A 14,338-nucleotide genomic window follows, 5' to 3' on the forward strand; every position below is an offset into this window, starting at 1 on the left:
TTGCTCGGAATAAGAGGCAAGTTCTTTCTGAGAGCCTATGCGTGCACTGCTTCTGTTCACCACGACTGACCAGAGTTCCTCGGCCTCATCTCCACGCGTCTACTCCACGCCAGGCACAGCAGCCAACATGGTGGGCACCTGCCCAGGAGCTGGCCCCCACAACTGCAGTCATTCCCACCTGGAGCCCCTTCCTTCCAGATGTCTATGCAGCTTATCTCTCTCACCCTCCTTAGCTCTTTATTCACACATCAAATGACAATCACAGGTACCCAAAAAAATGTGTACATCTGTTATGCGTCCTTTTCTTTTTCTTTTGAGACGGACTCTTGCTCTGTCACCCAGACTGGAGTGCAGTGGCGCAATCTCAGCTCACTGCAACCTCTGTCTCCCAGGTTCAAGCCAATCTCCTGCCTCAGCCTCCTGAGTAGCTGGGATTACAGGTGCGCACCACTGCACCCGGCTAATTTTTGTATTTTTAGTAGAGACAGGGTTTCACCATGTTGGTCAGGCTGGTCTTGAACTCCTGACCTCATGATCCACCCACCTCTGCCTCCCAAAGTGCTGGGATTAACAGCATGAGCCACCGCACCCGGCCGTGTCAATTTTTTAAAAGTGAAAAAAATGTCAACCAACACATAGAATGCAATTTCATAATGTTAAAAAGTACATACTCACAAAAACAATAGCACACAGCTCAATTATCTATGTACACGCACAAAAATACTCCTGAAGGACACCTACCAAACTCACATACAACGTATTTCTGAGGAGGAGGTGGGATCCACTGACCAAAGAAAACTGTAGCTTTATTTGTAATGTTTGATTTTTTTCCACAATAAGATTATACATAGAGACTTCTTTTGTAATTGAAAATAAAATCCTTTCCAGTGTAAAAAGGGGAATGGAGAACAAGTAGTCACAGTCAGTCACTCCTGGGGGATGGAGAACAAGCGGTCACTGTCAGTCACTCCTGGGGGATGGAGAACAAGCGGTCACAGCCAGTCACTCCTGGGGGATGGAGAACAAGCGGTCACTGTCAGTCACTCCTGGGGGATGGAGAACAAGCGGTCACTGTCAGTCACTCCTGGGGGATGGAGAACAAGTGGTCACTGTCCGTCACTCCTGGGGGATGGAGAACAAGTAGTCACAGTCAGTCACTCCTGGGGGATGGAGAACAAGCGGTCACTGTCAGTCACTCCTGGGGGATGGAGAACAAGCGGTCACAGTCAGTCACTCCTGGGGGATGGAGAACAAGCGGTCACAGTCAGTCACTCCTGGGGGATGGAGAACAAGCAGTCACTGTCAGTCACTCCTGCAGCAGCTCACCACTCCCATCAGGACAGTCACTTCCTCTTGTACAAAGACATCCACAATAGCAGCAGAGCTCAGAAGAGGTCACCACGGCCATCCGCGGATGTGACCAGTTCAGTCAGGGCAGACTCGGTGGATGACACAAACCTTCACACACCTGCTGTCCATGCAGTGATATGACACCAACCGAGGAGAACGCAGAAGCAAACTCATCACTCATGACAAATACAAACGTGTGCATGAGAATACACAAAACGCACCACTAAGTGATGGTAATCAAGTGGATAGCAGTTGGACAATCTATTAAAATTTTATTTTCTAAGTATTTCCATAATATTATAAAACTATCCCTTTTTAAAATCTCATTTACACAGTACAAACGCTCTACATTGATATTTCTCTTCACAATAAAGCAGATATGCTTATTCTTCCCAAGTGATCATTTCAAGAGCCTCCAGCAAGCACAGGCATCAGTGTGGCCCTCCATGTGCTCTGAGCAGGAGGGGTGCAGCGCTGGCAGCCGGCCACGGCCCAGTGTGGGATAAAGAGTCCAGCAGCGTGGCAAGGTATGAGATGAACACATGAAAATGAACTGAGTTTATATAAACTACCAATGAAGAATATAAAAATGAAATTTCAAGAACAGTTCCACGCTGGGCACAATGGCTCACTCTTATAATCCCAGCACTTTGGAAGGCCGAGGCGGGCAGATCACTAGAGGTTAGGAGTTCGAGACCAGCCTGGCCAACATGGTGAAGCCCTGTCTCTACTAAAAATACAAAAATTAGCCAGGCGTGGTGGCGCATGCTTGTAATCCCAGTTACTTGGGAGGCTGAGGCAGAAGAATCACTTGAACCCAGGAGGCAGAGGTTGCAGTGAGCCGAGATTGTGCCACTGCACTCCAGCCTGGGCAACAGAGTGAGACTCCATCTAAAAAAAATTCCAAACCAAAAAGAATACTAAAGAAATAAATTTATCAAAACAAGTTCAAGCTTGTACAATGAAACTACAAAACATAATTGAAAGAAATCAAAGAAGTTTCAATTAAATAGAAAGACGCCCCATGTTTAAGGATCAGAGACCACACCGTGAAGACAGTGACACGATGACGTGCTCTGACTTTATCCTTTCAGGCTATTATAACAAACTGCCTTCATGTGGGTGGCACAGACCCAACAGAAATTTATTTGTTTAAGTTCTGGAGGCTCAGAAATCCAAGATCAAGGTGCTGGCAAATTCAGCGTGTGGCCAGGCTCTCATTTCCGGGCTCGTGGCCTGCCATCTTCTTGCCGTGTCCTCGCGTGACGGGTAGGAGTCTCTCCCAAGCCTCTTTTCTAAGGCACTAATCCCATTCATGAAAACTCTGCCTCATGACAAAAGCACCTCCCAAAAGCCTCCCCTGCTAACACTAACACCTTGGTTTTGGGGGGAACACAAACACTCAGGCAACAGCACTACCTAAACTCTACCTGAACTCTACCTAAACTCCTCCACCTAAACTCTCTACCTGAACTCTACCTCAACTCTCTACCTCAACTCTACCTCAACTCCTCCACCTAAACTCTACCTAAACTGACCCAATGCAGCCCCAAGTACAATCTCAACTGGCTTTGCTGCTGTTATTGTTGCAGAAAATGATAAGCTGATCCTAAAATTCATAAGGAAATTCAGAGGGTCAAGAGAGCCAAAACAATCGGAAAAAGAAGGATACAGCTGGAGGACTCACATTTTCCCATTTAATACACAGCTACAATAATCAGGACAGTGTGTTACTGGCAAAAAGTCAGATACATACATCAATGGAATTGAATTATGAACCTAGAAATAAGCCCATACCTTTACAGCATATCGATATTTGACAAGAATAGACCATGAATTTGATAAGGAAGACCTATCAACTATGTTGCTGGGGCAACTGGATTACCATATGCAAAAGAATGAAGTTGGGGCCAGCGCGGTGGCTCATGCCTGTAATTCCAGCACTTTGGGAGGCCGAGGCGGGTGGATCATGAGGCCAGGAGATCAAGACCATCCTGGCTACATGGTGAAACCCTGTCTCTACTAAAAATACAAAAAATTAGCTGGGCGCGGTGGCGGGCGCCCGTAGTCCCAGCTACTCGGGAGGCTGAGGCAGGAGAATGGCATGAACCCGGGAGGCACAGCTTGTAGCGAGCCGAGATCATGCCACTGCACTCTAGCCTGGGTGACAGAGCGAGACTCCATCTCAAACAAAAAAAAAAAAGAAAGAATGAGGTTGGACCCCTACCTCATGCCATGTATAAAAATTGACTCAGCTGGGCACAGTGGCTCACACCTCTAATCCCAGCACTCTTGGAGGCCAAAGAGCTTGAGGCCAGGAGTTCCAGATCAGCATGGGCAACATGGCAAACCCTGGTCTCTACAAAAAATACAAAAACTAGCCGGGGATGGGGGTGCACACCTGTGGTCCCAGCTACTCAGGAGGCTGAGGTGAAAGGAATGCCTGAGCCCCAGAGGTCAGGGCTAGAGTGAGCTGTGATTGCACCACTGCACTCCAGCCTAGGTGACTGAGCGAGACCCTGCCTCAAAAAATAAAAAAATTAAAAAATTTTTAAAACTGCCTCAAAATAGATAAAAAAACAAATATGAGATAAAACTATAAAACTCTTACAAGAAAACACAGGGGTAAGTCTTCACAACCTTGAGTTAGGCCACAATTTCTTAAATTATGACACCAAAAGCACAAGCAACCAAAGAAAAAACAGATAAATTGGACGTCATCAAAACTAAAAACATCTGTGCTGCAAAGGACACCATCAAGAAATAAAAAGACAACTTAAGGAACGAGAGAAAATACTTCCAAATCATGTATCTGGTAAGGGCCCAGCATCTGGAAAATATAAAGAACTCTTCCAAGCCTGGCACAGTGGCTCACACCTGTAATCCAGCTACTCAGGAGACTGAACTGGGAGTGCCACCTGAGTCCAGGGGCTGGAGACCAGCCTGGGCAACACAGTGAGATCCCGTGACTGACTGACTGACTAAATAAATAAATAATCTTACAACGCAATAAAAAGACAAATTCCAAAATGGGCAAAAGATCTGAATAAACATTTCTCCAAAGATATGCAAACAGCCAATAAATACATGAAAAGATGGCCAACATCATTCATTATGCATTGCAGAAATGCAAGTCAAAACCACAATGACATACCACGTTGCTCCCACTAGGATAGCTACAATCAACAAAATGGACAGCAAAAAGTGTTGGTGAGTAGTAGAGAAATCTGAACCCTCATGCATTGCTAATGGAAACACAAAATGATGGAGCTACCATGAAAAACTGTTTATCAGTTTGACCTCGGGAAGTTAAACACAGAAGTACCACATGATCCAGCAATTCCACTCCTAGGTATATACCCCAAAGAACTGAAAACAGATACTCGCATATACATGTTCGAAGCAGCATTATTCACAAGAGCCAGAAGATAGGAAAAAACTCATGTGCCCATTAACAGATGAATGAATAAACAAAACACAGTATATATCCAGGAATGGGTTCTGATACCTGCTACAACCTGGGTGAATCTTGAAAACCTTATGCTACATGACATAAGCCAGACACAAAAGGACAAATATTGTATAATTCCACTTACATGAAATATCGGGTTTAAGCAAATTCAGAGACAAAAAGTCTATCAGGGGTTACCAGGAGCTGGGAGGAGGAAGATAAGAGAAGTTACTGTTTAATGGATACAGAGTTTCTGCTTGGGGTGATGAAAATGTTTTGGAAACAGACTGATGACGGTTACAATGGTTGTTATGCAACACTGTGAAGGTACTTAATGCCACTTAATAGCACACTTAGAAATGGCTAAAGTAGTAAAATTTATGTTAAGTATACTTTATCACAATAAAAAAACCAGCAAGGGGAAAAAAGATTTAGAGGTATACAAACAAACCTTACAGATGCAATCAGAAATTTCTTTAATTTGTGGCTATGAGACCAATGCAATTATTAGAAAAGACTCCTTTAAAAGGAAAAATACAATGTATATGCAGTAATTCAAATCAGAAAATAACTTGTGGAGTAAAAAAACAGGACATAGCAAAATACCACATATATATTTTAAACATACATATAAATTTCCTGACGTTGACTAGTTATATCATAATTCAGTAAAAGAATGGCTTTGTACACTGGGTATGGTGGCTCATGCCTACAATCCCAGCACGTTGGGAGGCTGAGGTGGAGATCGCCTGAGCTCAGGAGTTCGAGAGCAGCCTGGGCAAAGTGGTAAAACCCTGTTTCTACCAAAAATTGAAAAAATTAGCCGGGCCTAATGGCACATACCTGTGGTCCCAGCTACTTGGGAGGCTAAGGTAGGAGGATCGCTTGAGCCTGGGAGGTGGAGGTTGCAGTGAGCCAAGATCACACCACTGCACTCCAACATGGGTGACAGAGTAAGACCCCATCTCAAAACAAAATCAAAACAAAACAACAACAACAAAAAAGAATGGCTTTGTAGGAAATACACACTAACGTATTTAGGAATGAAGGGGCATCTAGGAGGCAACTTTCAAACAGCTCAAGAAAAAATCTCATTTATCACACTTGCAACTTTTCTATTCAGTTGAAATTATTTCAAATTAAAAACAGTTGGCCGGGCACAGTGGCTTACCTCTGTAATCACAGCACTTTGGGAGGCCAAGGCGGGCAGATTGCTTGAGTCCAGGAGTTTGAGACCAGCCTGGGCAACATGGCAAAAACCTCGTCTCTACAAAAAATACAAAAATTAGCCAGGCGTGGTGGCATGCTCCTGTAGTCCCAGCTACTCAAGAGGCTGAAGTGGGAGAATCACCTGAGCCCGGGAGATCGAGGCTACAATGAGCTGTGACTGCAACCACTGCACTCCAGCCTGGGTGACAGAGTGAGGCCCTGTCTCAAAAAACAAGCAAAAAAACAAACAAACAAACAAAAAACAGTTGATAGGAAAAAAATGAAATATATACAAAGCAATATTATATTGTTGACGGGTTCAAGCATCTCTCTAAAAAATTAAAGGCAAAGATCTTGAAGGATATACATCAAACTCATCACAATACAAGCTGCAGGGGTGGAGAGTGAGGGGTTAGGTAGGGACATTCTGCTTGAATGGGATTTGATTTTGAAAAGATAAACTCGTGTCATTGTATAATTTTTTAAATTTAAATAAAAGAAATAGGGAAAAAATAAAAACTATGCATAAGCCAATTACTTTAACATTCATGTATAACCTTCCAAACATTTTTCTGTGCAAATATGCTGATAAAGGTATAATTTACACATATTATATAAATGAGATACTACACATACTGTTAGACGACCACTTTTCCCTTAACCAATATGAGCAAAAAAATCTACATCATAGCCAGTCATGATGGTGCACCTGTAGTCTCAGCTACTTGGGCTTGAGTCCAGGAGGTTGAGGCTGCAATGAGCCATGATTGTGCCACTTGCACTCCAGCCTGGGCAACATAACATGACCTCATCTCTATTAATTAATTCACATATTCACACAGTCATTAAATGTTTGGAAGGTTATACATGAATGTTAAAGGAACTGGCTTATGTATAGTTTTTACTCCCCCTCCCAGCCTTATTAATTCCCTGGGGGCACCAGCAGAAATTCTCACTGCTATTTAGCCTTATTGTAGCACCAAATAGCAGATCAGCTTTTACCTCAGGGACTCTGATCTCTTGTCTACAGATGCCATTTTAACAAAGATTCAAATAAGTGTAATATATTCTGTCTCTGAGCTTGTATCCCATAGTAGCAGCTTTACTGATCTGATTTCAATAAAGTCTATTAAATGAGAATGCCTGTCAAACAGTGACCTAACTAACCCATGTAACAGAAACACAATTTTGGCTTTTATGCTTATTAATATAACTGAATCTAGCTGTGGAAAGAACTAGAAACTGAAATAAAAGTGGTGTGCGAAAATCCTGCAAACCCAGAGTTAAGGCCAGGGCACACAGGCCCTTCCGCCTGACTCTCAGTTCCAACTGGTGCAGCGTGTGGGCACTCACTCGCACGTGCAGGGCAGCCCCTGCAGGCAGCACACCTGTTCGCAGCTGGGCTGGAGTGACCCATCGTCCTAGGGGCCCAGCACTGCCTGTCCAGTAACAGAAATCACATCCTTCCCCACCTCTCCAGCCGTGGGGCCTGCGGGTCTCAGTGCAGCACTGAGACTAACAGAGCAGCCGTCATCCTCAGGGGGTTGGATACGACCCCAGGGACAGCTCACCGCCCACGGGGAAGGCGGCACACAGAAGTAAAGCCTCTCCAAGCTCCTTGTCATGTGAGGTGACAAGTGGCCTCTTTAGCAGAAGCTGATCTAAGCTGGTTTCTGCCACCTGGTGAAGAGGCCCAGGGTCACACCTCTATCTCGAGGCATCCCAGCGGCTAGCAAACTCTAGCACAGCCCTGCAACTCTGGCCACCAGGGAGACGCTCGCTACAGCAGCCTGAACTTGGCTAATTCAGGCTAAGTTCAGGCTAGTTCAGGCTAAGATTTGAGAAAGATAAAAGTTCTCAGTCAAAAAATGACTTCTTAGAAATCATAAATTTTCCATCAAAAATAATAAACTCAGTATTTCCTCACATAACACATAAAGGTTGGTACTGGGGGAAAAAAACAACAGTTCACCTGACATTTTTAACTTTTTGAGATTTTCAAGTATTTAATAAATTCCAAACCCAGTGGCTGCTTTAAAGAGGACGGTTTTGGCCGGACACGGTGGCTCACGCTTGTAATCCCAGCACTTTGGGAGGCTGAGGTGGGCGGATCATGAGGTCAGGAGATTGAGACCATCCTGACGAACACGGAGAAAGCCCGTCTCTACTAAAAATACAAAAAATGAGCCGGGTGTGGTGGCGGGCGCCTGTAGTCCCAGCTACTCGGGAGGCTGAGGCAGGAGAATGGTGTGAATCCGGGAGGCGGAGCTTGCAGTGAGCCGAGATGGCGCCACTGCACTCAAGCCTGGGCGACAGAGCGAGACTGCCTCAAAAAAACAAACAAACAAACAAACAAACAAAACACAAAAACCGCGAGGACGGTTTCACTGTGAGGAGAGCTTCCTGCATCAGTGACCCGCCTCACGCTTACGTACCAGACACACTGCAAACTTTCCAGGGAATGAATGAGCACAATGTCTCACCACACAAACACCTGGAGGGGCACATGGACTTAGCAAAAGTCAGATCTGGTCAAAATACAGGAGGGAAAAGCAGAATGAGTGTGTGCGATCCAGAGGTGCAGGGGAGACTCGGATGCCTCGGCACCAGCTGTGCCTCATGGGAAACTGGAGACAGGAGAGAAAGTGGACGGGCGTGGGAGGCTTCCTGGGGACAAGGGAAGCCTGTGAAGGTATCAGGAAAGCAAACAGATGTCACCTGGACAAGCAGGGAAATTAGAAATACCAAGGCAGTGGACAATTCTGAATTGCTGGAGAGAAAAAACAACGTATTTTGCTACTACAAATAACGAAGGAATTTTAGTCAAAGCAGTTTTGTACTGTTTTTGTATCAATAATATATTAAGCCAAGTTCCTCAGGATCTATAATTATATACTTTATAGGCCAAAAGAATTTGTAGGATGTGTAATGCAGCTACTACAAAGTTATAGCAAAATCCTGGGGCCTGGAGCTAAATACAATTCTCAGGGTTCCAAAGTAATCCTCGCACACTTAGATGCTGGTTACAGACACGCGGCAAAAACACTGAAAATGTGGCAGATTCCATCACCTGCCCCAGCAGGACAGCTCCCCGGGGACAGAGAACTGAACCACCCGGTTCTCCCTCCTTTCTTGCTTGTAGTTCTCAAGAAAAACTTTCCAATGTGCTGGGAATGCAACACCCTGAGATAAGGAGCAGCTGAGAGTGGCCTGGGCTTTGCTCCTGTCCCTCCCACAACAGGGTGTCCTAAAACTCAGTCCAGCGGGTCAGGTGGCCCCGAGTATAAAACCCAAAATAGCACTTTCGGGGTCTCCCAACTGCAGTACAACATAGGGCACACACAGATAATGCAGACAAGACCCCACCCACCCTGGCCACTTGCCTGAGCCTTGGGGGCCAGATCACCACGAGCCCCAGCATCTGCTGTCCCCTGCTCATCTGTGAGTGACAAGCCTGCTTCGTGCAACTCGCACGCAAGTGTCCGGCCTCACCAGTCTCACGCAGCGGCCCCAGTGTGGTGTGGGGAGCAGCTCGGGGTTAGGGTCTGCACAGGTGGTGCCCTGCACACAGTGCACCTTCTTTGCATCCCCCCACACTGAGGCCTCTCTGGAAGACTGCAGTATCTAATTTCCAACTACCTTCTGCCATGGTTGCTAAGAAAACATGGTGCAGGACCATCTCACAATGGACAAACGGTACTGATGAAAAACACTGGTATCTCACACAGAACGTGAACAGTACAATCTACCTTTTCTCATGGACTATTCCTTCTGGTAAATCTATACATAATTTATTTCCATGCAAATTATGACCCACTTGATAATTGTTTTTTTGAGACAGAGTCTGGCTCTGTCGCCCAGGCTGGAGTGCAGTGGCACAATTTCAGCTCACTGCAACCTCTGCCTCTCCAGTTCAAGTGACTCTCGTGCCTCGGCCTCCCAAGTAGCTGGGATCACAAGCGTGCACCACCACACCTGGCTAATTTTGTATTTTTAGTAGAGACGGGGTTTCTCCACGTTAGCCAGGCTGGTCTTGAACTCCTGGCCTCAAGTGATCCACCCGCCTCGGCCTCCCAGAGTGCTGGGATTATGGGTGTGAGCCACCGCACCTGGTCCCACCTGATGCTTTTAATAGCATAAGCAACTAAAAAAAATCCACAAGACTTTCATCTAAAAACAGGAACACAATACAAGATACAGATACAACGTAGAGGCATTTCGCATCAGCAGGAAGGGGGAATACAATACAAGATACAGATACACCGTAGAGGCATTTCACATCAGCAGGAAGGGAGAATAATCAAACACTCACTGAGACACTGAGGCAGTTGGCTAAGTACTGGGAGGAGAAGGCCATCAGCATTGCAGATCAATGAGTGAAAGAATCGTAAAACAATAAATCACAAAAACAGCAGGAAAAAATACCTGACAGCCCTGAAACAAGGAACTCCTGACTCTAGGCACAATGCCAAGGTCAGAAATCACAAAGGAAAAGCTTTACAGATTTAACTACCAAAACATTTCAAACATTTATATGGTAAAAATGAATAAATAAACTTTAAAACACAGAAAAAAATATCCAATGTATTTGGCTAAGTACAATAGCTTTACTTACTCTTAACTCTATAAGGAAAGAACTACAAATCAGTTTTTTAAAAAAGACAACATAAAAACGGGCAAATGAATTAAACAGGCATTCCCAAATGGCCAACAGACATACAGGAAAATGCTCAACCCCATCAGTGCTCAGGAATTAGTAAGAAGAGGAGGAAACACCTCCCAGCGCCTTCTGTGAGAACAGCATTACACAGAAAACAAAGGGAACTCCACATCAGTCCTCTCACAGCCTCGGTAACCCCTAACAAAACATCAGCAAATGAATGCAACTGCATGTCAAGAGGGTGCCACACTGAGGACCACCCGAGATGTATCCCAGGTGCAAGGCTGCTTGAACCTGAAGATCAATCGCAGCAGTCCCCTGATCCGTGGTTTTGCTTGCCACAGTTTCAGTTACCCACAGTCAACCACAGTCCAAAAATATTAAATGAAAAATTCCAGAAACAAACAATTTCTCAGGTCGGGCACAGTGGCTCACACCTGTAATCCCAGCACTCTGGGAGGCCGAGGCGGGCAGATCACGAAGTCAGGAGTTCGACACCAGCCTGGCCAACATGGTGAAACCCCGTCTCTATTAAAAGTACAAAAATTAGCTGGGCATGGCGTGTGCCTGTAGTCCCAGCTACCCAGGAGGCTGAGGCAGGAGAATCACTTGAACCCGGGAGGCGGAGATTACAGTGAGCGGAGATCGCGCCATTGCACTCCAGCCTGGGCGACAGAGCCAGACTCCATCTCAAAAAAATAAAATAAAATAAAATAAAATAAAAAAACAAATTCTCAGTTTTCAGCTGCACACTGCTCTGAGTAGCATGCTAACTCTGGCACTGCACCATCAGTCCTGCCCCGGATGTGAGTCCTTTCTCTGTCCCTGTGTCCATCCTGTAACCAATGCCCATCTGCCAGCTGCTGGGCAGCCGTCTCCCTCGTCAGACAGACAGATCACAAGACGCCGACTGAGTAGAGTGCAATACGTTTTTCCGGGGGAGCGGGGGGGGAGACATTCATATAACTTTTACTGTCCCTGATTTATAAACTAAACTTTACCATCGGTATATGTGTCTAAGAAAAAAACCTGGTATATAGAGAGTTCAGTACTATCTGTGATTTCAGGCATCAGGTAGGGATCTCAGAAGGTATCATCCCAGGTGAGTGAGGCTACCCCAACGCGGCGAGACAGGAACACCAGACAGAACACGCACGGCTGCACGCAGGGCACTGACACGGACAGAAAGCACATGATCGTGACAACGGAGGGAGAAAAAGCATTTCACAAAATTATTTCACAATAAAAAGTTCAACCTGATAAAGGATATCTATGAAAATCTTGTGGTTACCAACTTACTCAGCAGCGTTATGGTGAAAGGCCTCATGCTTCCCCCCAGCGATCAGGAAAAGCCATGGAGGTGCCACTTCCACAGCATTCAAACACTGTGCTGGGGGCTCTAGCAGTGTCATCAGGAGAGAAAAAACAAATCACAAGAAACAAAAATGGCCCCTAATCTTACCACCAACAGTAAACATCTTAGTATATCCCTTACAGATTTTTTATATTAGTGGATTATATAATATACTAGTTTTTAATCTATTTTTCCACTAAACCTGATTAAGATTTTGACAACATTATTATTATTTTTTTTTTTTTTTTTTGAGACGGAGTCTCGCTCGGTCGCCCAGGCTGGAGTGCAGTGGCGCAATCTCAGCTCACTGCAAGCTCCGCCTCCCGGGTTCACGCCATTCTCCTGCCTCAGCCTCCTGAGTAGCTGGGACTACAGGCGCCCGCCGCCACGCCCGGCTTTTTTTTTTTTTCTTTTTTTGTATTTTTAGTCGAGACGGGGTTTCACCGTATTAGCCAGGATGGTCTCAATCTCCTGACTTCGTGATCCGCCCGCCTCCGCCTCCCAAAGTGCTGGGATTACAGGCGTGAGCCACCGTGCTCGGCTGACAATACTATTTTTTTAAGATACACAACAGTATTGTGTTATATAGTAACAGCACAATCTACCCAACCAACTCTTTTTGTCAATTATAAACACCACTGTGGCTGACTCTGTGTACCCCCTTCATTAAAAATGCCTAGTCCTGGCTAACACGATGAAACCCCGTCTCTACTAAAAATAGAAAAACTTAGCCGGGCGTGGTGGCGGGCGCCTATAGTCCCAGCTACTCGGGAGGCTGAGGCAGGAGAATGGCGTGAACCCGGGAGGCAGAGCTTGCGGTGAGCAGCCCGGACGAAAGAGGGAGACTCCATCTCAAAGAAAAAAAAAATTAAAAATGTCCAGTCAGGCAAGTCCTGGTGGCTCACGCCTGTAATCCCAGAACTTTAGGAGGACGAGGTAGGCAGATCACTGGAGTCCAAGAGTTCAAGACCAGCCTGGGCAACATGGCAAAACCCCCGTCTCTACAAAAAAATACAAAAATTAGCCAGACATGGTGCCACACGCTGTAATCCCAGCTACTTGGGAGACTGAGACAGGAGAATCGTTTAAACCTGGGAGGTGGAGGTTGCAATGAGCAGAGATTGCGTCACGGCAATCCAGCCTGGGCGACAGAGCGAAACTCTGTCTTAAAAAAAAAAAAAGTCCAGTCAGTGGCTGGCTGTGACAACTCATGTCCGTGATCCCAGCACCTTGAGAGGTCGAGGTGGGAAAATCGCTTGAGCCCAGGTGTTCAAGATCAGCCTGGGCAACAAAAGCGTTGGAGAATTTTGCTCCTTAGTTCAGCTAAAATCCGGTTCTTGTCACACAACCAGGAAAATTTAGACATGAGGACAGGACACACTAAAGGGTGAGTAGAGCAAGGTTTTATTGGGCAAAAAGGAAAAAAAAAAATTCTCAGCAAAGCGGGATGGAGTCCTGCTTACAGGACCCCCATCTCACAGATGGAATCCCAGGCCCTCACCCAGGAACTGAAAAGAGAAGCTCCTCCCCTGCGGAAGGCGGAATTCCCCGTGACCCCACCCACTTCCCCCAGTGCGCATGTGGGCTACAGTCCCCTGTGGCACCACCCACTTCCACCAGTGCGCATGCGGGCTCCAGTCCCCTGTGGCTCCACCCACTTTGCCCAGTGCGCATGCGGGTTCCAGCCACGTCCCCCCAGTGCGCATGCGGGGTCCAGTCCTGTGGCTCCACCCACTTCCCCCAGTGCTCATACGGGCTCCAGTCCCCTGTGGCTCCACCCACTTCCCCCAGTGCGCATAGGGGCTCCAGTCCCCTGTGGCTCCACCCACTTCCCCCACTGCTCATGCGGACTCCAGTACCCTGTGGGCAGGTTCCCTCCTCTGCACAAAAGCATTTGGCGTAAAGGCTTGCGGGGCAGTGCGGAGATTCTCCGGGGACTCCTTTTTATCTGCCTAGGCATTTGGCTGTCTCATAAGGCGACCCCGTCTCTACAGATAATGGAAAAATTAGCCGGGTGTGGTGGTACACACCTGTAGTCCCGGCTACTTCAGAGGCTGAGGCAGGACGATCACCTGAACCCGGGAGGCGGAGGTTGCAGCGAGCAGAGATCGCGCCACTGCACTCCAGCCTGGGCAACAGAGTGAGACCCTGTCTAAACAAATAAAATATAGGCCGGGCGCGATGGCTCACGCCTGTAATCCCAGCACTTTGCAGGGCCAAGGCAGGCAGATCACGAGGTCAGGAGATCAAGACCATCCTGGCTGACACGGTGAAACCCTGTCTCTACTAAAAATACAAAAAAATTAGGCGTAAT

At 46.4% G+C, this 14,338-nt stretch overlaps 1 protein-coding gene across 50 annotated transcripts in view; it reads right to left on the bottom strand.

Annotated features, from left to right (window-relative positions):
• The window catches only part of EHMT1 (euchromatic histone lysine methyltransferase 1), a 224,606-nt gene that overhangs the window by 151,496 nt on the left and 58,772 nt on the right, over positions 1-14,338 (bottom strand). For 12 of the 50 annotated variants that reach the window (XR_010148798.1, XR_010148799.1, XM_063788048.1 and 9 more), the window contains exon 2: positions 5,973-6,068. The exons of 37 other annotated variants lie outside the window; for them this stretch is intronic. Coding sequence is in view for 10 of the 13 variants with exons in the window: in XM_063788048.1 (XP_063644118.1) it covers positions 5,973-6,068 (96 nt within the window). In the remaining 3 variants the exon portion in view is untranslated. Of the gene's footprint in view, positions 1-5,972; positions 6,069-11,969; positions 12,065-14,338 lie in introns of those variants that run through there. One more of the 50 variants, XM_063788070.1, reaches the window with a different exon arrangement.

This window comes from Pan troglodytes, chromosome 11 (genome assembly GCF_028858775.2).
Source record: "Pan troglodytes isolate AG18354 chromosome 11, NHGRI_mPanTro3-v2.0_pri, whole genome shotgun sequence".
In the NCBI taxonomy this organism is placed as follows: domain Eukaryota; kingdom Metazoa; phylum Chordata; class Mammalia; order Primates; family Hominidae; genus Pan; species Pan troglodytes.